General features: G+C 35.3%; 2 protein-coding genes across 2 annotated transcripts; one reads left to right on the top strand and one right to left on the bottom strand.

Moving 5' to 3' along the window:
- Nucleotides 1-743: 743 nt before the first annotated feature.
- Nucleotides 744-11,877, bottom strand: LOC114099007 (forkhead box protein O1-like). The gene is given in 3 exon segments (XM_027943221.2): nucleotides 744-3,473; nucleotides 3,475-4,727; nucleotides 11,793-11,877. Coding segments are annotated over 3 exon segments (1,428 nt in total). The 3' UTR covers nucleotides 744-3,383.
- A 10,189-nt stretch (nucleotides 11,878-22,066) lies between these two features.
- LOC139706666 (olfactory receptor 5K1) lies at nucleotides 22,067-23,035 on the top strand. The gene has a single exon (XM_071614918.1). The coding sequence runs from the start codon at nucleotides 22,067-22,069 to the stop codon at nucleotides 23,033-23,035; it is 969 nt and encodes a 322-aa protein (XP_071471019.1).
- Nucleotides 23,036-24,087: the final 1,052 nt, after the last annotated feature.

Below are 24,087 nucleotides of genomic sequence, written 5' to 3'. Positions count from 1 at the left end.
TGGATAATGTATAAATCAGATTAAACATATGTAGCTCCTCAGACCTTAATTATTTATTTATAATAGAAGCTTTCTTTTTTTAAGATAATTTATGTACATTTATGGCTTTATACAATTATAGCAAAAATTGTTCTTGTGTCTGTAAGTACATCAGCATCATCAGGCACTTCTCAGAGGGTATCAGAACAGGGACATGGAATCTGCACTGTTACTAAACTCATGTGGAAATGCGGGAAGGCGTGACTATCCTGACCGGACTTACATGGCCACCCTGGCCACAGTGCCAGGCTGGGCCCCACCTTAAGAAGAGGCCAATTTTAATGCCAAGCTATTTGTTTGCATAAACCACACTGTACTTTTAACTGAATGATTACTCCCAAACTGAAACCACTAGAGAAACTTCTAATTTTAAAATCAGTTATAAATTAAGAACTCTTAAGAACTAGAAGAATTTCAAGTTTGGGGTGGGAGCCTGAGGGAATATTGGTAACATATACTGAGCAGCTGAACAAGTCCAAATTGTACACCTTTGGAGAACTATTTCCATTTTAAGTATCCTTATCCTTTTCTTGGCATGTTCCACTGATTTACTGCTAACTGAGATACAATTTGCTAATTAACCTAGACTTTGTCAGTTTGTCAAAGCAGAACTTTCCAAGTAATGCATCTATTACCTAAATATAGTCCATACATCTACATTACAGAAACAATACATCTTTATATTTAAAATATCTGAATAGCTCTATAATACAATATGCTTTTAATAACAGTACAAACCAGAGGAAATAAATCAAACAAGGCTGCATAGGTGATATCATTTGCACATTTCACAAAGCAATCATGTACAATAATATACTAATTATTCCAGAAAGTCAGTATTCTTACAGAAAAAGAACTCCCGGAGGCCACATGATGTTTACTTTCCAAATAGACAAGATGCTTTTCCCTGGACTTTCGGTACACAGAGAGGTGTCCAGGATTTATATTTGGGCTTTAACACCAAGAAAAATGGGGCATGGGTTGTAGAGTGAGCAGGACAAACTCAGGAGGAAGAAATACCTTCCAAAAGTCATTCTACGAAGTAGTAAGAGTTTACAGTGATTTCAGCTGTAGATGCCTCTGCAATGAATGCCAAGGCTCCCTCTGTAATGGTGAAGCGATGGTATGTGAGGGAAGGAAAATGAGAAGACACAGGAACAGAAATGAGCACCCGAGTTCTTCGACACCAACAAGTTCTATTATGTATGCAGGAGGCTCTGCTTGGGGGAAACTAAGCTTTCTAAAACAAGCCATGTTTTGGAGTGCCCGAACAGAAAATGGTCAGAGGGGTGGCTGCTTAGAGTGTTTGGAACAGTAAAAATCACAGTGGGAAGCTTACAACAGAGCCAGCCTACTGCTGGAAATCGATCATGAACACATATGTTCTTGTTAAATGTGCAGGAAAAATGAAGCCAATGAAGATGCAATTAACATACTAGGAAAAAAGCAAGGGTGGTTTAGGCTGTGTGCACAGAAACCAGAGCCTTCTCAAGAAAGCAAAAGGAAAACTGTGTGCACCTGTCTCTTTCTGGGATGATTTCAGACTTTCCACATGATTTACATGATTTAAAACAGACTAAATGGGAGGCGAAGCCAATTAACCTAGTCTATCAGATTCAGGTAACTGGAAAGTATTAAAACGTAATGCTCACAGTTATAGTTTAGGTTGCTAAAGGCTGAAGAAATTGTCAAATTCTTTACTTAAACTAAAGCTTTTAAAATAAATTCAAATATACAGCTTACAGATGGTTTTCCAATTAATTGCCCCAATTTTTAAACAAGTTCTATTCCATCTGGTTGTCATTTGTACTTATGAACATAAAGCATTCTAAAAAATCACTTAAGTCCCACTTTTAAAACTTCTTCCCTTCAACTTTGCAGGACAGAAGAGAAAGGGACAGAGTGAAGACTGACATGATTCCTCAAGACAGAGCTACAGAATCAACCATCAGGACCGAAATCAGAGCAGTTATAAGGAACATTTTTACTTAAGCATAACTCAAAAAGGTTAAGCTAAAAGAAACCCCAAATTTGACAAAAGAGTATTATTTTTAGATGCAGGTGCCCCTTCTGATTTCCAAACATTATGAGGCCTCCCCGGAGTAACTGCAACGATGCCACACACAGGCATCTATCAGAAGACTGGACACTATGTGGCACACATAGTTCACAGGGCAAGATAAGGTGAAATTTCTTAAAAATACATACATAAAAATATATTAAGTTCTTCTAAATACAAAACACAAAGTAAGTGTCCATAACTATACATCACTTTCCTGCCCAAACAGGGCCAGAAACGTTGAGTATTCAGGTACTAATTACAATGATTTAAGATTAGTCAGAAACATCACCAAGTAGCATCCCAAGTGTACAAACCAGTTAAGCACGTATAAAATTAGTACTAATCCAGTTAGAAATACAAAATGAAAATCATGAGTGCTGCCCCCAATACCTGTGATTCCACAAATTTACAAGCAGACAATGTAACAAAGTAGACTCTAGTTTTAAGAAAACATTACAGTTCAATATCTATTCCAAAAATGATCTCAAGTTGCAACAATAACATCAAAAATCATTTATCTGGAAATTAGAACCATTTTAAGTGTTTGTACAAATTCGCAAATAACAAAATAAACAACAACAACAAAAAAAAATAGAAAAGACCTGTACAAGGCTGGCATTTAATCTATTTCCCCCCCAAAGTTTGATAAGTCCATTAATTCAGCAGATTGATAACAGGCTACTTGGTTCTCATGTGAATCCTGTGGCATGTGAACAGGTCCAAAGCTGTTTAATGGAGGTGGAGAATGAAGATCTTAGTTCTTTGTGATCACTTCAGCAGAACACAGGTGGTACAAACAAAAGTTCAACTTATCAAGACATGAGACCATCACAGTATTACAAAAAGAGTATAAACTTTCCTTGGACCAAATGGATATTCCAAAAAACAAAAACAAAACAACAACAAACCAAAAACACACAGATACAATTCTGTATCTACTGCTTATATACAAAACTTGAAAGCACACCAGGATCTGAAAGTCTTTTCTGCAATTATATGGTGTAGTGAGTTTGGCACTTCATTGTAATGAAATTTCCAATGGCACAGTCCTTATCTACAGCAGCACATAACCTGCAAACACTGGGCAAACATCCTGTACAGGAAAAGTGTCTTTGCTGCCAAGTCTGACGAAAGGAAAAAAGGATTTGTGTGTGTGTGTGTGTGTGTGTGTGTTAAATCAAGAAAACTAAAGGAGGGGTGAAGGACATCTTTGGACTGCTTCTCTCAGTTCCTGCTGTCAGACAATCTGAAGTACGTTCATAAGTGTAGCCTGCTCACTAACTCAGCCTGACACCCAGCTGTGTGTCGTCGTCTTGACACCGTGCGGGAAGCTTTGGTTGGGCAACACATTGTCAAAGTTAAAATCCAAGGAAGGTATCTCCATCCATGAGGTCGTTCCGAATTATGGATTCCATGTCACAGTCCAAGCGCTCAATAAACATGCCGTCCAAGTCACTGGGGAGCTTCTCCTGGTGGAGAACGCCCATCCTGCCATAGCCATTGCAGCTGCTCACTGAGGAGTAGCCACCCACGGCACTCATCTGCATGTGGTGGGGCAGAGGCACTTGTAAAGGTGTCTTCACTGGGGTCAGGCGGTTCATACCCGAGGTGTGAGGCATGGTGTTCACCGTGTGGGGCAGGGCACGCCCATTAACTGCAGATGTTTGCTGGGCATGTCCAGGGTGGGTATGGGAGCTGGGATTCAACATTTTATTATGAGATGCCTGGTTGCCATAGGCTGGCATGACTGAATTAGGACCCAACATCACATTCTGGCCCAGAACCCTGCTGTTGGGTTGGGCCACCCAAGGATCAACTGATGACATAATGTCATTATGGGGAGGAGAATCAGAAGTAAGTAACTCCTTCAAGAGTCCCTGTGCACAGTTAAACTGATTCAATCCTCCATAGCTTGATTTGTTGTCCTGCAGTGTTTGCATAGGCATCTGGGACAAAGGGCTCATGCTGGACTGGCCATATGTATATTTTTGGTAGTTTGGACTGGGTGAGTTCAGACTGGTGCTTGGTGGTGCAAACGAGTAGCATGGTGTCTGCTGCATCATGCTGCCAGGTGATGACTGGGTTGAAACAGTTAATGACGTTGGGGATGACAGAAGATTGAGATTATCCAAAAGGTTTTCCATGTTTTCAGGATTGCTTATCTCAGACAGACTGGGCAGAGTAGAAGCCATCTTTGAGGCAGATGGTGGGTACACCAGAGAATGCACATCCCCATCTCCCAGATCATCTTGTTCCGTCATAATGGGAGAAAGTCTCCCACTAATAGTACTAGCATTAGAGCTAGTTCGAGGGCGAAAGGTACTCCAGTTATCGAAGTCATCGTTGCTGTGGGAGCCAGGGCTCGCAGGCCACTTGGAAAACTGAGATCCAGGGCTGTCGCCAGCACCCTCCTGGCCAGACTGAAGGGATGCTTTTTTCTTGGCGGCTCGGCCTCGGCTCTTAGCAAATTTACTGTTGTTGTCCATGGATGCAGCTCTTCTCCTGGGGGATTTTCCACTCTTGCCTCCCTCTGGATTGAGCATCCACCAAGAACTTTTTCCAGTTCCTTCATACTGCACACGTATGAACTTGCTGTGTAGAGACAGATTATGACAAATTGAATTCCCTAATTAAGCTTAGCTGGTTCCTTGATGTTTCTTTTTTGTTTAGGATGGAAGTGATGAGGTGTTGAGTCTATAATAGAAGCTTTCAAAATCATTTCTTCTGGGTCTTTTGAGTTGTATGATTCATTTTGTTATCTATAGTTATAACCTGAGTCTACTTTGTGCTTTGAGTATAATCCTTGCTGCTCAGCCTCAGGTGATTTATTTAAAAACTAACATGTTTTTTCTCTCTTCTCTTTTTTCTTTCTTTCTCTTTCTTTTCTCCTTCGTCCCAACTCATGTTGCATAACATCAGGGAAAACAAAACTAACATTTTTTTTTTTTTAATTCCGGGCTAAGCTATTCTGTCCTTCACGGCTCCAAAGAATATAAATGCCCACAAGAATAAACAAACTCCAAACCTGGGAACTAGAGCAAAGGCTCTCTCAAGTACACCCATTAGACACTAACTAATTTTACCTACTGGTAATATTTGTATTCTTTTAAAAGGCCTATATCCTCACAGACCTTTGCTAGCAAATCAATAAGACTTTTTGTTTACCTCAAAATGGTTTGGCAATTCAGGGTATTGTTTTATATAAATTTTAGGATTACTTTGGAATTCTGTGAAGAAACTCATTGATATTTTGATGAAGATTGCATTGAATCTGTAGATTGCTTTGTCTAATTTGGAAATGTTTGACAATATTGATTCTTCTGACCCATGAACAATTTTTTTATGTGTCTGCTTCAATTTCTTTCATCAATGTTTTATAATTTTCATTGTGTATATCCTTGACATCTGGGGGTTAATTTATATTGAGGTATTTATTTCATAGCTATTATCAATAGGATTTCTTTCTTGATTTATATTTGAGATAATTTACTATGAGCATTTGGCAGTGCTATTGATTTTTGTATGTTGATCTTGTACCTTGCAACTTTCCTGTATTCATTTAACTTGTTCTAGAAGCTTTTTGATGAAGACTTTGTGGTTTTCTAGGTACCAAATTATGCCATCTGCAAACAGTTTCAGTTTAACTTCCTCTTTTCCAATTTGGATATCTTTATTTCTTTCTCTTGCCTAATTCTATGGCTAGGACTTCCAGCACTATGTTGAATAAAAGTGGTGGGAGTGGATATCCTTACCTTGTTTTGACCTTAGAAAGTTTTCAGCTATTCACCATTGAGTAAAAAGTTATGTCTGCTTATTATAAATGTTCTTTCTTGAGTTGAAGTAAATTATTCCATACTCTTAATTCTCTTTTTTAAGTATATATTAATATTCAATATGCTTATTTACAACAACTTCAATCCCTTAAAACCTTAACATTTATAATGAGGAAGACCAGTTTACCTGACCATTTTTAATTCATTTATCTGTTCCTTTCATATAAACAACTCTATATTTGGATTATGCGCTTATGTTGGTATTTCTTGATTTTTGCCTTTTAAAAACTATGAAACTTGAAATGAAAAACAGTATAATGTGCACAGTAATTCTCTACATCTCTATCAGAGCATTTACCTTGATGACAATTGTCATATATTCAAAATGCAGTGGTAACATTACTATGGTTATGTACATAGTGGATACTGTGCTGCTCATTTGTTAAAAGAGGGGCTGGGCTCTTTCTCCTAAACATCAGGGCCAGTCTTAGCCATCCCACTTCACCCTCTCTTGGAGTGCTGTGATCCCAGGTGCATCAGAGCTTCTGCAGGAGCTTTGTGTGGTGACTGATAAAGTTGAATATTAAGTTTAATGACCCAAGAATTTCAGAAACACCTACCCAAGAGAAAAAGAGGCTCAGTGGGAATACAAAGGAGAAAAAAGAATAGAGAATGCTTCTCTAAGTGGAGAATGATGTGGAGAAGATGAGGAAATGAGCAGTAATAGATATGAGATGAGAAGAAGAGAAAGTGAGGTAACAGAGGAGATGCAAAAGGAAGGAAAGTGCTATAGAAAACAGCTAAGGTTGATCTCAAGTGTGTTACATTACACAAGTGAATAAGTAGGTAAAACTTTATTGACACATATGAGATTTTTATACCTAAGTCATGTGTATAACATCTTAATTTTTAAGAATTTATCAAGCTTAAGCTTATCACTGAAGCTTGATAAATTCTTAAAAATTAAGACCATTATCATTCAGTGATAATGGTCCGAGAGCTGAATGATCCCTGGTAACTAGGAAGAAGAGTTAAGGAGACTCCATTCATACTAACTGGAAGCGAAGTAAAAGCAAACAAAACATGAAAAAATTATGTTTCCCCACTCCTTGCAAAAGAAGTGTCAAATTCCAATTCTTTTTCTGTCTTCATGTATGACTGCTGTCTTCATTTATTTTGTATACTTTACACATATTAATATATATATACACATATCTACACACATATATATGAGATTCTGATACAAAGCAATATTTTGCTATACAAAATAGCAAACAATACAATTTAAAGGGTTTTTTTTTCTTTTCTTAATTTAACTTTAGAATAGAAAATACTAAAGATTCCTTTGGTTGCTAGTCTTAGAAAAAAAATCAGAGTCACTGAGGATCATTAAATCTGTGCATGGCTTTGTTACTTTTAACTTTAACTGATTATCTGAGGTAATTTGTGTAAATTAACAATACCCTGTGAAATGTTTAGGAGACCAGAATATTCACTGGAGGCTTTATTAAAAGTTTGGCCCTTGGAGACTGGGAATTGAATAAGTTCTATAACTGCAAGTAGGTTTTCTTTCTTTGCAAACAATGCACAATGGGCATTATTAGGGAATAGAGATCTCTGGTAAAGAAACCTTCCAAGTGACAGAATGAGAAGAGCATTTGTACTGAGGCATCCCTTTGGGCCAGCGACATCATTAGCAGGAAGTGATGGAGTCTGTTCTTCACGGACTGTACTTTCATAATATGAGGGAACAAGAATCAGAGAAAACCTAGTAAATTGATAGCCAACATTTAATTAAAGAAAAAAACAACAATCCAACCTTAGAAAAATCACCCTGGTGCCCTGCCCTTTGATATTCTATGTCAAATGTTTGTTTCTCAAAGGACCTTGGCATTCTTCACCTTTGGAATGGTTTGGCTCTTCCAGAGAAAGACCTTCAAGCACCTTTGGCAATTTCCTCTGAGAACCACCAAGTCATAATAATTTGGTCAATAAATAAATAAATATTCCTTACCTTTTCTTTTATAAAACATTGTGAAGTAAATAAAGTAACTAAAAAAAATACTCAGCAACAATACAAATGGCTGCTTTTATAGAGTACTTAAGCCTTTTAAGTATTGCTAAATAGGAACAAAAACCCAAAGCTTCACCTTAAGGAGATAGCATGCCAGTGTGGCAAGTAAGGTTAGAATAAGAATATGTGAGCAACAATACTAGAGAATATGTTGGATGTTCCCCCACTTAATTTGAGCTCATCCAAAAGCAAACACTGAGATGGAGATCCAAGAGGGGGATCTCTGGGAGGTAACCCCAAGAACCATGAAGGATGCAGAGTGAGACAAAGGAAGGAAGAAAACAAATAAATATTGTCTTAATGAACAGGTTGCATCTGTAAGAAGCAGATACCTTCTGAAACACAGTGTAAAACAACTCTCAATTGACCAACCAAGGAATAAGAAAGTCCAAAATGCTTATTGTAATTCATTTGATCTCAAAGCCTTAGCTTTTAAGTTAATTCCCCTGGGAAGGTTTCCCTGTCCCCATGCCCAAACTAAGGCAAGTCCACCAATTATATGTTTCTAGACTTTTCTTCACAATATAGTTATCATGATTTTTTAAATGTGTTTTTATCCACTACAAACAATAAGCACCAGGGGAGCAGAGACTATGCTAGACTTGCTCACTGCCTATCCCAAGAGACTAGCACAGTGCACAGTGCCTAGTGGCCCATTGACACTCTATTTTTAATAAAGGCATGAAAGAATATTTTAGTGAATATGTTAGTCAGTTTTCATCACTGTCACAAATTACCTGGAAAAAAAACCTAAAGGGTGAAAGATTTATTTTGGCTCATGATTTCAAAGGTTCCATCTATGATCAGGGGCTCCATTGTTGGGGTCTGAGGTAAGACAGAATGTCATGGTGGAAGGAAAGCTTCTGTCCTCATGGCAGCCAGGAAGCAGAGAGAGAAAGAGAGAAGAACAGGGGTGGGAACATGATCTATCCTTCAAGGACACATCCCCAGTGGCCTACTTTCTCTTAAAGTTTCAACCAGTTTGCAATAATGCCATCAAATTATGTATCATCAATGGATTAATTCTCCTATGGGGTTAGTGCCCTCATGATCCAATCACTTACTAAAAGCCTCTTCTCTGCAAATTGATGCATTGGGAACCAATTCTTCAACACAATTCTTCTGTTTACTGTAGCAGTAAACAGAGTATAGAAACTAGAATAGTGTGTCTCTTTCTTCTTCCCATTATCTGGTTAACTCCAAAGTATGCTGTAGCCTCATCTTCAAGGATGCTCTTCCTGACCCATCTCCTATATCCTGTGACAGCCAGTCAGAAGGGAAAGTTCCTCTACACATGAGGTAATTTCCCTTTCTCTTTAAGAACCAGCTATATGCCATTGCAAATTGTTGTTTTCTAATACCTAAGATCCAGTCAGAGAGGAAACTTCAACAAATGCTCATGTTGAAATGAAGAGAAGCAGTTTTAAAAATGAATGTTTAAACTGTCCAGTTTTCCAGAGAGCTCAAGGACAACAAAGGTTATGGAAAGATAATTGAACATGATGAGTAGGCCACCTGGATAATGAAGTTTTTATGATATGATTGGAATTAAGCAAGGTTGCAGGCAATTAAAGAGAGTTAATGAAAGCAGCAGGCATAGACTGCTTTTTAAATTTTTTTAATACTAAAACTCGAGAAAAATGAGACATAAACTAAAAGGGTTGGCAGTAAGGCCTATCCACTTTTTGTCAAAATAGGGCAGAACTATACATCTTTGGGGAAAAAAATCTCTTTTACAATGGCAAGTCTAAAGTTAGTTAAATCTTTTAACTATTCACTTTTAATAAAAATACTTTACTCTTGGGTAATATCTTATCTCTCCTCTTCTCCATTTTTTCCCTCTTCTTTCTTTCTATACCACTCCCTTCAGCTTCCTTATCAGACAAATTGTCCAGTAGGTAGCCATCAAATATATGGCTTTTATATAATCAAAATGCATATAGTCTGAATTACTATGTGCTTTAAATTCTTTAAGCACATCATACTTAAAATACTTGAAGTGAAGAGCACAGATAAAATAGCTTATCAATAATTTTTATATATTACATGTTGAAACAATAATATTTTGGATATTAAGTTAAATCACATATTTAATATTAAAATGGTTTTGATATGTTTCTTTGCACTACTTTTTAATGTGGTTACTAGAAAATTCTAAATTATATTTTTGGCTTCCATTAATTTCTATTGACAATGTCACTCTAGACCTTCTTATCTATTTGCTCTCCCTAGGTTTTAGACTCCATTTGTAGCCAGTTTGACACATCTTTATGCCTCATCACATAAGCATACACTCAGCCCTCTCCACCTGGTCCCAAACACATACAATCTCTGTTGTTTTTTCAGTATGAATGATTTGCATATCCTGTATTTATTACTATAGTAGAGTCCATGTACTTCTAAATTATATTTCATTTTTTGTTTTGAAACATGAGTATTTTAGAACAGTGTTTGATTTACAGAGTTGTTAGAGATAGTACAAAATGTCCCCCTATGCCCCCACAACTGGTTTCCCTTATTTTTTTAACTTTCATTTTTTTATATTTTATTAGTGCATTATAATTATACATAATAGTGGTATTCATCTGGACATATTCATGAAAGCATATAACATAATTTGTTGCATTTCAATCCCCAGCATTAGCTTTTTCCCTCTCCTCCTTCCTCCCCCAGTCCCCTTCCTCTGGTCTATTGGTCTTCCTATTATCTTTTTTTAATTGGTACATTATAGTTGTACATAAAAGTGGAATTCCTTGTGATATATTCATACAAGCAAATAGAATAGTTTGGCCAATTTCATTCCACAGTTTCTCCCCATTCCCATCCTCCTCCTTCCCCCTCAATTTCCTTCCTCCAGGCCACTGTTTTCCCTTTTATGAGATCTTCCATTTTTAAAACTACTTATTTCTTTCTACCTTTCACATATGAGAGTAAACATTCAACCCTTGACTTTCTGGGTTTATTTTACTTAGCATGATGTTCTCCAGTTTCATCCATTTACCTGCAGATGACATAATTTTAGTCAGTATGACTTAGTAAAATTTTATTGTGCAAATATTCCACATTTTCTTTACCATTCCTCTTTTGAAGGATACCTAAGCTGGTTCTACAACCTGGCTGTTGTGACATCTTCTTTCAAAAATATCAGAAGTACTTCATACTCAGTATGAGTAAAAATCAGACTTCTTTCTTACTCTCCTCTTTCCTCAAGCTGATCCTGTTCCCATGTTTCCATTTTCAATGAGTGCCATCAACACTCTGCTGCATAACCAAAAGTTTAGATCCTCCTTCTCTGAACCCTATATCCAATTATAGCACACAATTTTGCTCATACTACTGCTTTAATATTTCTCCAATTTGTCCATTCCACTCCTATTTCTACCACTTTATACATGCTACCATAATCTCTTGCCTATAAAACGTTGGTCTGTCTACATCCGATTTTGCCTACTTCATACTTCAGCCAGAATTAAGTTACAAAATGAAAATCTGATCATGTCAGGCTTCTTTTTTTTTCATGTCAGGCTTCTTTAAACTGTCCATAGATTTTTATTGCTGTTAGAATAAAAACCCAAATTGTTAATATAATCTACAGTCTCCTATGCTATCTGTCTCCTACTTATATCTCCCCATCCCTTGAACCATCTTCCCCTGGTTCTTTTTGCCTCACTGATCCTTTTTCAGGACCTTGAGCTTGCCATGTTGCCTTCAGAAATAGGGTCTTTATTTGTTCTCCTCAAAACTTATCTACTCCACCCTTCTGATCACTCCTCTTCAGCCTCTAAAGTTCAACTCAGTCATCACTTATTTAAGGAAGTGGGTCAGCTCCCTAAATTTGACCTACCACAAGTGACAATGATGATGGTGGTGCTAGTGGTGAGAGCACATAGCATTATTGGACACTCACTATGTATTAGGCTGTCTCCCATTGCTACACATACAAAGAGGAACCAAATCTTCAAAACTAATTTTTTTAGTCTTCATTTTCAGAATATAATCTATTGTAATATATAATATATATTTTCTTATGAGGAAATTGAAGAACATAGAAGTTAAATATTTTCACAAGATCAACTAGAAAGTAAAACAGACAAAATTCAAAATTAAGCACCCTGGGCTAGGAATGTAGCTCAGTGGAAGGGGACCTGCCTAACATGCACGAGGCCCAAGGTCTGATCTCTAGTACCATAAAAATAAATTTATTTATTTATTAGAATAAAAATCAAACATCATAGTTTCCAAATCTCACAGACTTAACCACTACATACTGCGTTTTCAGACTAAGTTTCACCACTTCTAGAGCCTCATATCTCCAATGACCTTGCTTTATTTTTAAAGAACTTATACACTCACATTCATTAGAGTGATTATTTGGAGAATATCTATATCTCATGCCTTTCCTGATATATTAGTCAGCTTTTCATTATAATAAAAAATATTGGAAATAGACTACTTTGTAAAATAAAGAGGTTTATTTAATTTATGGTTCTGGTGTTTCAAAGTCCAAGATTGGGCAACTCCATCAGTATACTTTTTGGCTGGGGCCTTATAGCAGATGGCAAGAGAATGTGCAAGAGCAAGATAGCCAGACAGGAATCCAGAGGATTCAAGGTTAGTCTCAATCTTATAATGGCCACCTTGAGAGAAGAGTTCCGAAATACTATGAAAGTTAAAAAATTCTTTCTGAGAGAAGATTTCCCCCCAGTTGTTTAAGGCCCTCCCAATAGGACCCATCTCTTAAAGGTTCTTTATTGTCCACATTGCCATAGTGGGGACCAAGCTTCCTCTTCTGTTCTTTGTGTTCTTAGAAATGGGTCTCTGGAGTTCAGCCGTAGCTGAACTTCCACATGAATGGGGAAAGTCAGCATACTGCATGAAAGTCATACATACTGCATGAAAGTCATACATACTGCATGAAACTTAGAGAAGCCTGATCCAACCATATCTAAACCATAACACTCTCCAATTCTATAAATGAGATAGCAGATATCATATCTGTTTTTGTTTATTTCTTAACCATGGTGCCTAGTATTGTAGCTAGCATAACATAGACACCATATATTTGGGGGAAAATGATATAAAATAAATGTATGAATACATAAAAGAAAAAGAAAGGAAATATAAGTGAAAATAAATGAGTTTTATACCTCCAGTTATAGATTTATCTACTGAGCACAGCTTAATGTGCTACTCTTTTATCTTACTTTCTATGTCTGCCTAAGGAAATATTCTGACTCTTCCTCTGTCAAAATAAATGAAAATATACTCTCTGACATATGCAAAATAACTTTAGAACTTCTGAGAAATTCTTTGATTATGAATAGCATCCATACAATATTAATTTCATGCAGAGGATGGAAAAGCTAAATCAGCACTGAGTAATTTACCCAAAACATAATGAGTACTGAGCTCTCTAGTCTACCCAATGCTCCAGACATCCTAGGGAATATATGCCATTCCTCCAACACCTCAAGAGCTTTCATGCCACTGGCATTTTGTTTGCCATTCCTTTTCCAATCTTTTTTTCACAAAATGCCTACATATCATACAAATATATTCTCATGGGTAATGTATAATAAAACATCCTTGCCCAGCGCATGCCTGTAATACCAGCATCTTGGAAGACTGAGGCAAGAGGATCGCAAGTTAAAGCCAGCCTCAGCAAAAGAAAATTGGTAAGAACCTGTCTCTAAATAAAATACAAAACTGGGCTGGGGATGTGGCTCAGTGGTAGAATGCCCATGAGTTCAATCCCCAGTACCAAAAATAAAACACCAAAAAACAAAATAAAAAAATCCTCTATGTGTATGTTTCTTATATAAATTCTGAGCTTAATTTTAAAATATGATTGCACTATTGAGTATATGCTTATAATTTTGTGGTTCAGGTTGGAATTTCATCTGAAGCGTTGGTCATTCTTAGTGTTGATGATATGAGAGAAGAGCTAAGCCCTCATAAAAGAAAATAGGAGCAGATCTCTGGCTTCCTCTTCTGTTCTTTGTGTTCTTAGAAATGGGTCTCTGGAGCTCAGCCATGGCTGAACTTCCACATGACTGGGGAAAGTCAGCATCTCTCTCTCAGAGGTAGGTTTAGAGATAGGGATGACTCCCAATAGGGGCCCATTAGCACAAGATGAGCAACTCACTCATATAAAACAAATTATCAAGATCAGAAACCTTCATAAGCTATTTCCATATCCTGATTTGCCAAAATCAGTTATGACATGCATCACAATTGAATTATTAATAATAAACACCAGATTAAACATGACTTACTTTAAAAAGTAACTAGAATGATTCCAGATTATCTCAATATATCATCCTCACTGTTCTGCATGATAATATGCTACCTTGAAAGGGAGAAAATAAAGAAGAATCATCGATAGTCAGTGGGCAAACACTCATAACTTGGGAGGCCTATGAGAGTAGGTCATACAGTGGATGTCACTTGCCATATGCTTTTTCAGTGAGGAAGGATTGAGAACTACTCTTCTATTTGTATGTCACTACTCTTTTCCAGTAATTATTCCCTAGTCTCGTAGACACATGTATGAGTGATCCCTCTTACTCTTCTCGTTCGGACCATAGAGAATGTGAATCATACAGCAAGTCCCTCTTATGGTTCCCATGGTTTGGATAGCAGTAGTGACTACCTCCCCAGAGGGAAAGTGAATTTCAGGAAAAAAAATTAGAGCTATAAAGTCCCTTGACTCCTTACACATGGAGATTTGCTCTCTAAGGCTAGTATTATTTTTTAATGTAAAAGGCAATGTTTTCAAAGTGTTTTTAACACCCCCAAGCAGAGTAAGCTATAATCCACCAGTTCCTCCCATAGTTTAGAATGTATGATTATAATATAGACTTTATCACTTTACATTCTAATTACTTGTTTACATGACTGCTTTGCCAGTTCACTGAGAAGTCAAAGCAAACATACCTTACACTACCTTGAATTATTATTGCTATTAGCATTTTGTTTGCTGTTGTGATAATCACTATCAAGTCTTGATCAATGAATCAAATATGATTAGGAAAAAAAGCAACAACATTCATCACATTCAGTCTGAGGTCTATTTGACACACACAAAGTTGTTTTTCTGAAACTCAGATTGATGGGTTTAGTATTTTGACAAATTTTATTCAGGGCCAACTTCATAAAATTCAAGATCCATAATTTAGCATTCTGGCCTCCTCATCATAACTCATCTGTAACTTTTATACCACTGAATTCTCCTCTTACCACGCCTCCTGAATGCCAGACCATCTGGTTTATTCTAAACCACAGAGTCACAGAGGCCGCTCTCCATGTTACCATTCTATTTTCTACCTTATTTTTCTCCCTTAAATAGTTCATTCAGTTCCAAAACTTTAAGTATCTGTGCTGATAACTCCTAATCTTCAGTCTTTTATATTCAACTGCCTCTTCAGTGTCTTCACTTAGATAACTGATAGGCATTTCAAACTCAGCATGAAAAAAAATCAAATTCATATTTCTACCTTCTCATTTCTCAGAATATTCCTCCTCCTGTCTCCTTCAGTTCAATAGACGCAACCACCTTGCCCTTAGATACCTAGGGGGTAAAAAAAGGAAAGGAAAAAACTATACATCTCATTGTTGACTTCCTTTTACACACTTGAATCTCACTCTCAAATCTAAATCATGAAAAAAGCCTGTGGAATCATCCTCCCAATCATAACCGGAATTCACCTATGCTTCTCCATATATACTACTATCACCCTACTTCTGAACTACTAAAATATTCTAGTAACTGGTCTCTCCATTTCCATTCCTGGGCATGTTTCTTTTTAAAATGTAAATATGATAATGTCATTTTTCTACTTTAAAAATTTCATTTGGTAATCAGAATAAAGGCCACCCAAAAACAACCTCATTCAAATCTGCAGAATCTATGAATACGTTATGATATGTGGCATGACAAAATGAAAGTTGCAGATGGAATTAAAGTGGCTTATCAGCTTCCTGATGGGGAAGGTATCCAGGTGGGCCTAATTATGACACTACATTTTAAAGACAGAAGCAGTTGAGTTGGAATAAAGGAATACAATGTGAGAAAGATGAAGCTGGCCAGCTGTGAAGATGAAAGGGGCCAGGAACCAAGGAATGAGACCAATCTGTAGAACAAGAAGAGTCTTCACAAGAAATGATGCCTTGTCCACACCTTGATTTTAGCTCATTGACGCCATTTCAGACATAACTTCCAAAACTGTGAGATAATAATAAATCTGTGTTATTTTAAGCTCCTGAGTTTGTGATAACTTATTTTAGCAGCAACAGAAAATTAATACATCCTCCCAAGGTTTCTTAGGGATCTGAAAATAAAATGCAGGCTCCATACTTTTTGTTAAAATCCTATGAGATTAATCCTTCCATTCATCTCTCACCACTTTCCCTGGCATTTATGGATTTCACAAACATACATAGCTTATACCTGCCTTAAGAAATTTCCACTACCTCTCATTGTACTTAATACATTCTTCCCCAATTCACCATAACTGGCTTCTTGTTACTCATCTTTTCCTACAGACTTTTTTAACATTCTCCATGATTGCTTTAATTAACTTCTGCAGCAGAAATCTTGTGTAAAAATCCCCAAACCTCAATGGCCTACAATGACAAATATTAAAGTTTACACTCAAGGGATGGCAGATCTTTGTACACGTGATGAACCACAAGAACTTACGAGACCTGAGTTTTCATATTTATCTGATTTAAAATAACTCTCCATCAATCTTTATCACATTACCCTATTTTGACTTCAGTATAGGGCTTATTGATTTTTTCTTTTTTCTTTTATTTTTCTTATTCATGTATTTATTTATATCTGACTCCCTTATCTTCTATATTAAGCTATAATACAGTAGTATAAAAATAGAATGTATATTTGTGATGGCATACTATAGACACTATACAGTATTTTTTGTACAAGTGCATTACTAAATGACAGCTGATTTGTGGTTCTTAATATGAGGATTTTTTTAAAAATTCAGTAAGTACAAAAAGTTTTATAAATGTGTAAGAAAATTATGAAAAATGATCATTTGCATGGATTCCCACAAATCTTTCCACAGAGCCCACATTGGTCAGGGATAGTCCATGGAGACTGCTGAACACCCAAAGGATGGAGACTTCAGAAAGTCAAGATAAGTAATTGCTATCATTTGAATCTTAAATGGACAATAAAGTCTTGTTCTTTGGCACCACTGGGAGGTGATGGATCCTTTAAGCTGTGGATACTAGTGAGATATCTGCTGGTCACTGGGGGCAGCCTGTGAAAGGGAAGGTGTGATCCCACCATATCCTCTCCTCTCTTTTGCATAGCAGCTATGAGATAGCAGTTTTACTCTGCCTCATGCTTCTGCCACAATGTGCTGCCTCACTAGAGACCAAGAGCAATAGAGCAAAACAGCCATAGACTGAAGCCACCAAAATCATGAGACAAAATAAATCTTTTCTCTTCATATGTTGATTTTCTCAGGTGTCTGTTACAATGACAGAAAGCTGCCTATCATAGTAATTAACCAAATAAATTGATACTTGATTTTGATGGTTACTAAAGAGTCATGACACTACAAATATTGGAAAAATATTGAACTTTCAATAAACTGTTTCTGGATTTGCAACAGATTTAAAGATTTTTTTAGTAACCAAGGCTTAAGATAAAAACATATTATAATTTCAACTGAGCATGGTGGCACATGCTTGCAATTCCAGGAACTCAGAAGCCTAAGGCAAAAGAATGACAAATTCAAAGCCAGCCTCATCAACTTAGAGAAGCCCTAAGCAACTTAGCAAGATCTTATCTCAAAAAAATAAAATAAAAAGGTCTGGGATGTGACTCAGTGGTTGAACAACCTTGGGTTCAATCCCCAGGACCAAAAAAAAAATAATAATAATTTCAAAGATTTCAGAAATTGTGTTTTGTCATTTAAAAAAAAAAAGATGAGATTTATCCCATGCATATGTAATTTAATCAAAATGGACTCTACTATCATATACAACTAAAAAGAACTAATTTTAAAAAAACAGATGAGAAAGGTTATAGTTTCCAACTCATACCAGGCCCTCTCCCCTCTGAAATAACCAATCCTAATTCCATTACCACTTTCTCCATGAAGCCTTTGCTGACCAATCCATTAGGAACTTTTCCTTCATGTTTGGTATTTTATATTCAGATTGGTGACTAGGATAAATAGGATAAACTCAAATTAAAATCAAAACATTTGTTTAGAAATGGGCATGTGCCTTACCCACTAGATCTCAAGGGATACATTTAATTATTCTAATTTAGTATGCCTTGGATGTTCAGAAGATTGGGTCTCCCATGTTGTGTTCTGATGTCAATATCAAATAAATCCCTTTAGAATTATTTTGAGTATTTTAACCATGTTCTACCAATGACATAAATATTATCATTGGCTTCTTTGCAGAAATATTCTCTTAAATGTTTAAGAAGATACATTTTTATTGCTGGACCTGCTTTAAAAATTAACATTAGGAGACCAACTTGCCTCTAAAACTCTCATCAGGGAAATTCAGGTAAGAAAGAATTTAATATATATTTTTGCTAAAATATTAACCTCTGAAATATTTATTTCTCTAAGTTATTTACAAGAATTTTTCCTTGAAATTATAATTTTTTTATTTTTTAAGATTCTTCCCTGTACTCTAGATCACTGAATAAATAATTGTCACTCATTTGCCTCACTTCTGAATTTAAGATAAGCCTAAATTTACACACAAAAAAAAATAAATTAGAATATATTTTGGCAATAATAACAGAATGCAATAGTAAAGTTTTTGAAACTTCTTTGAATAATATAGTTTACCATATACCTTACAACATGATAAAATGGATTAATAGCCTCTACCATGAAGTAGAATTTAAAGGTCTTGTGTAGGGCATTCCTCATATGCTAAACAAATTACATGAGCAAGGACTTTCATTTCAATACAGTCTTTTAAACTCTCAATGTAATATTACAGAGGATTCTAGTTTCCCTTTGGATTCCTAGAGCGATAAAGTATCAATGTAAAATTTATTTCTGTTTAATCAATTATAATCAACTGGGAAAACTGAAGGAAATCATTATGTTAAGTGACTTAAAGCTGGCAAGGGTAACATTTAATTTAAAATATTTATATTGCACAGATTATAAATGTTATCTTTCTTCCCAGTGATGTTCTTAAAGTTCTCATCCCCAAGTAATCTGAGATTTACAAGTCAGCAATATTATCAGGAAACCAAAAAAGAGATTGTCCTATGTCTCCACAAAAAAAGTTTTTCTCTGTTCCTGAAATTTGGAGCATAGCTGGAATCAATCATCATCCAGATAAATATCCACCTGGAAATATCTAAAAGAGGCAACAGAGAGGTTAAAAAAAATGCAGATAGAATAGAGCAGGTATACCATAAATGTCAGGTCAGTGAATAATAATCCTCAAAGTACCTAAATTGAAGTAATTTAAATCAAAATAAAATGTTCCCCAATAGATAAGAATTCTATAAAGATATATCTAAGGAGTAGAAAAAAGAAGTTTTCAAAACATCCTGAAATTTTAATAAATGTAAATACATTGACTCTGAGAAGGGTAAAAGTTGACAACAAAGAGATATTGCTTTCCATAGAAAAAAAGTGACCTCAAGAATGCTTACTATAATATGTGAGTATATTACTGAATGATTTGAGATGAATGCAGTACTGTCAGTAAATTATTATTATTCCTAACTGTCAAGGCCTTTCTCACAGCAGTGATGTTGTGCTCTATATAACTGTAAAGCACAGCAAACATTAGCCAGGTCCCCAATGATTACTGTGGTCTTGTCAAGTTATAAAACGAGGAGACTAAGAGCATGCTATTTTATTTTTTGAATAAAAATTTGTTTCCTGATTATAACAGTAATAGAAGTTATAGGGAATCTGAAATAAGAAAATACAAAAAAGGGAAAATATCTATTATTTTCATCACATAGAAAATTAGCATTAACATTTTCATGTGTTTTCATGACTTTTATATTTATATGTACTTACTTATTTGAAAATTAGAATTATTCTGTATATAAAACCCTTTGATTTGTTTTTCACATAGTATTTTGTATTTATTATATCATTTTTAAGGATTGTACAATATGCCGTCATATGGATGATCAGCATTTGCTTACTCATACTGATCTTTAGGTATTTTGCTTTAGTCAATATTGTATATGATTTCAGTAGACATAATTATATGTGAACCTTAAGTTTCTGATTATTTCTTTCTGGAAGATTTAACATTTTCAGAGGATAAACATTTAAGAGTTTCATTAATCCATTATCAAATAATTTTTCCTCCAACATCTATGATAACCATTAAAGCAATTAGAATTCAATTTCATTACATTACAGAGAACATTGAATATTATCATTTTTTAATCTTGCTATATTATTAAGCAAAATAAATAAGCTCACATAGTTGTTTGAAATGATAGTTCTCTGATTAGTAATGAAGGCAGACATTTTTGGTATATTAAAAAATTGCTTTTTCTTTGAGAGTTTTGTTTCTGCCATTAATCTATTTTCTACTAATTATTCCTATTTGTTTTTATAACTTTGTTTAGAAAAAAACTAGAGAAATAGTCTAGTTACTACAAATAATCTCCAAATTTGTATTTGACATTTTAATTTTTTCAGATTTTTGAATATATATGAATTTAGCAATTTTAAACTCTTAGAATATCTCACATTTCTTTTAATAGCATTTAAGCTTTTTATGTACGTGAACAGATAAATAATTTAGCATTGCATTAATAAGTGGTATTATAAATAATTCACAAGGTTTTTAGAGCCCCCTTTCTTTTCCCTCTTCCTTTATATCTCCATCTTCCTTGTTTTAATTTATTGTACTTTCCCTACTCATACCCTGGTATTAAACACTTTTAAATAGCTCTCCTTTTCCCTAAAGCATTTAATTTTAACCATGTATTCCAATACTATTAGAGATAATACATTATTTAGAACATGCAAATTAAAATGATAAAATACATATAACATAAAATTTGCCATTTTATCCATATTTGACTGCACAGTTCAATGGTATTAATTACATTTGTAATTGTCATAAGTACAAATATCACTATTGCTCATATCCAGAACTTTCCCATCTTTCCAAATTGAAACTCAGTAACCATTAAAACAGAGTTCCCCATCACACCTCCTCTGAAAATCAACACTTTGTATTCTATTTCTATGAATTTACTCTTATGCCTACTCTTATGCCTTGTATAAATGAAATCATAAAATACGTTTTCTTTGTATCTGCCTTATTTCACTTAGCAGGAAGGTTCATCAATGTAGTAATGCATTAAAGTTTTATTTTTTTAAGAATATTTGATTTTATATGTATACCACATTTTATGCATTCATTTGTCTTTGGACATTTAGGTCATTTCTACCTTTTAGCTACCATGAACAATGATTCTATGAACACTGATGGACAACAATAATCTTTTAAACAACATTGTTGCAGGGGGAGTGCCAGGGATTGAACTCAGGCCCATTTGACCACTGAGCCACATCCCCAGCGCTATTTTGTATTTATTTAGAGATAGGGTCTCACTGAGTTGCTTAGCACCTCACCATTGCTGAGGCTGGCTTTGAATTCGAGATCCTCCTGCCTCAGCCTCCCAAGATTACAGATTACAGGTATGCGCCACTGAGCTTAAACAATATTCTTAATCACCATACATATATTATCATTAAACTTTTTTAGAAACATAATATGAACTTCTGACACATAACACATGAATAAGCTTTACCCAACCATTTTAAAGAAGCATTTTGCACTGTTTATGTTTCTCAAGAATTCAAAGCCATCTTTATGCACTTAATCATAAATTTCCTTGAAAATAGGCTGGGAAAATGTTCAGTAAGTGAACAAAGGAGTTTTAGACTGGAAACATGGATTCTTCCTCAGAACTAGGCACTCACCAAAGTCCAGGTGAAATGTGGTACTATTATGAAAGATGCTTCTCTTCCTTTGAACCAAAGAAGGCTCAATAGTGTTTGGGGCTCATCATAAACTAACACCTTATTTCTCAATTTTTTTTCTCAGAAGTCAGGAATGATTAAAGAAAATCACACCATGAAAAATGAGTTTGTCCTCACAGGATTTACAGATCACCCAGACCTGAAGGCCCTTCTATTTGTGATGTTCTTGACCATCTATCTGATCACCATGGTGGGGAATCTAGGGTTGGTGGCCTTGATTTTTAAACAGCGTCAACTTCACACACCAATGTACATCTTTCTGGGCAACCTGGCTCTTGTGGATTCCTGTTGTGCCTGTGCTATCACTCCTAAGATGTTAGAGAACTTCTTTTCTGAGGACAGAAGGATCTCCCTTCATGAATGTATTATACAATTTTATATTCTTTGCACTGTGGAAACTGCAGACTGCTTTCTTCTGGCAGCAATGGCCTATGACCGCTATGTGGCCATATGCAGTCCTCTGCAGTATCACACCATGATGTCAAAGAAACTCTGTGTTCAGATGACCACAGGAGCCTTCATAGCTGGAAACCTGCACTCCATGATTCATGTAGGTCTACTCTTTAGGTTAGCTTTCTGTGGGTCTCATCAAATCAACCACTTTTACTGTGATATTCTTCCTTTGTACAGACTCTCCTGTGTTGACCCATATGTCAATGAACTTGTGCTCTTTGTCTTTTCAGGCTCTATTCAAGTCTTCACTATAGGTAGTGTCTTAATTTCTTATGTCTACATTGTTTTTACAATTTTCAAAATGAAATCTAAAGAAGGAAGGGTTAAAGCTTTTTCCACCTGTGCCTCTCACTTTTTATCTGTTTCATTATTCTATGGATCTCTTTTCTTCATGTATATTAGACCAAATTTACTTGAAGAAGGAGATAAAGATATACCTGCTGCTCTTTTGTTTACAATAGTAGTTCCCTTACTAAATCCTTTCATTTATAGCCTGAGAAATAAGGAAGTAAAAAGTGCCTTGCAAAAAATTCTGATAAAGATAACAATCTCAAGAAAGTTTAAACAAATGACCTCTACTGTAACTTAATGATTTAGATGCATCAAAACCTTCCACCTGAGATCACATAGGTAAAATTCATAAATTGGATATAAGTTATTTATCTACCATAGTAGATATCTTGACCTCCCTCTTCTGGATCCAGAGGAAATCAAAGGGCATCATTTTTGTTCTTCTGACGACACATAATACCAGTAAATGCAGAGTTTTGTTTTCATGTCCCTAACAGGAGGTCTCTCTTGTTCATAATCCCCCAAATTTCTCGGAAATGTTTCACTGTCACCCATCTCCATTCAGAGTATACCCCCTGAGAATTTAAGTCTCCGAGTCCAATCCCAGCAAATAACACCTCTTCCCTCTGATGTTCCATTGTTTCTAACTCACTGAATCTTTAATCCCAGAATGATACCTAGATTGTCATTGTCATCCTGCTCTGGCCTCCACGTCTTAATTTAGCAGTAAATCCACACTGCTCTTGCTGCTGTCTGAAATGGTAGGAAAGGTACTTACTCAGAATAGAATCATAGACTGGATTTATCTGAGAGTTATTGGTATAAGTAGGAAAAAAAACTCACAAAATCAATCCTTTTAAAATATTGACCAATATTTTATAGTAAGTAGAGAAAAGCAGAGATTTATTTAGGACTTTAGTTTCTTGAAAATAAAAATAAAATACATGGAAATAAATATTTATCTTGTATTTAATCAATGATTTTAATAACAAATATGGATTAAAATAATGAATGGATTAAAATAATATTTTAAAAATTAAAATAATGAATTAAGTGTCAAGTATTTTCCTGAGTATTATTTTCTAGATTAAAGTATAGTAACTTGATAAAAATTTTAATGTCAAGAAATGATAGTAGTAGTAATAATAATATTGAGTCAAGTTTGTAAAAATATTCAAAGGCTCCTCAAATTTTATCAAAGGTTCCATTTATTCCTTTTGGTATGAATTATTCTCTATTGAACGTCTTACATGTGTTTCTTTGTTTTTTTACTCACTTTGTTGTTCTAACTCTACCAGACCATTTATTAATGGGATTGTACATTTTGTCCAAGGAGTTCTCCAATGCTAC

Source organism: Marmota flaviventris, chromosome 8 (genome assembly GCF_047511675.1).
Source record: "Marmota flaviventris isolate mMarFla1 chromosome 8, mMarFla1.hap1, whole genome shotgun sequence".
Lineage (NCBI taxonomy): Eukaryota > Metazoa > Chordata > Mammalia > Rodentia > Sciuridae > Marmota > Marmota flaviventris.
Note: the sequence above shows the minus strand (reverse complement) of the source record. Positions and strands in the feature narration are given on the sequence as shown.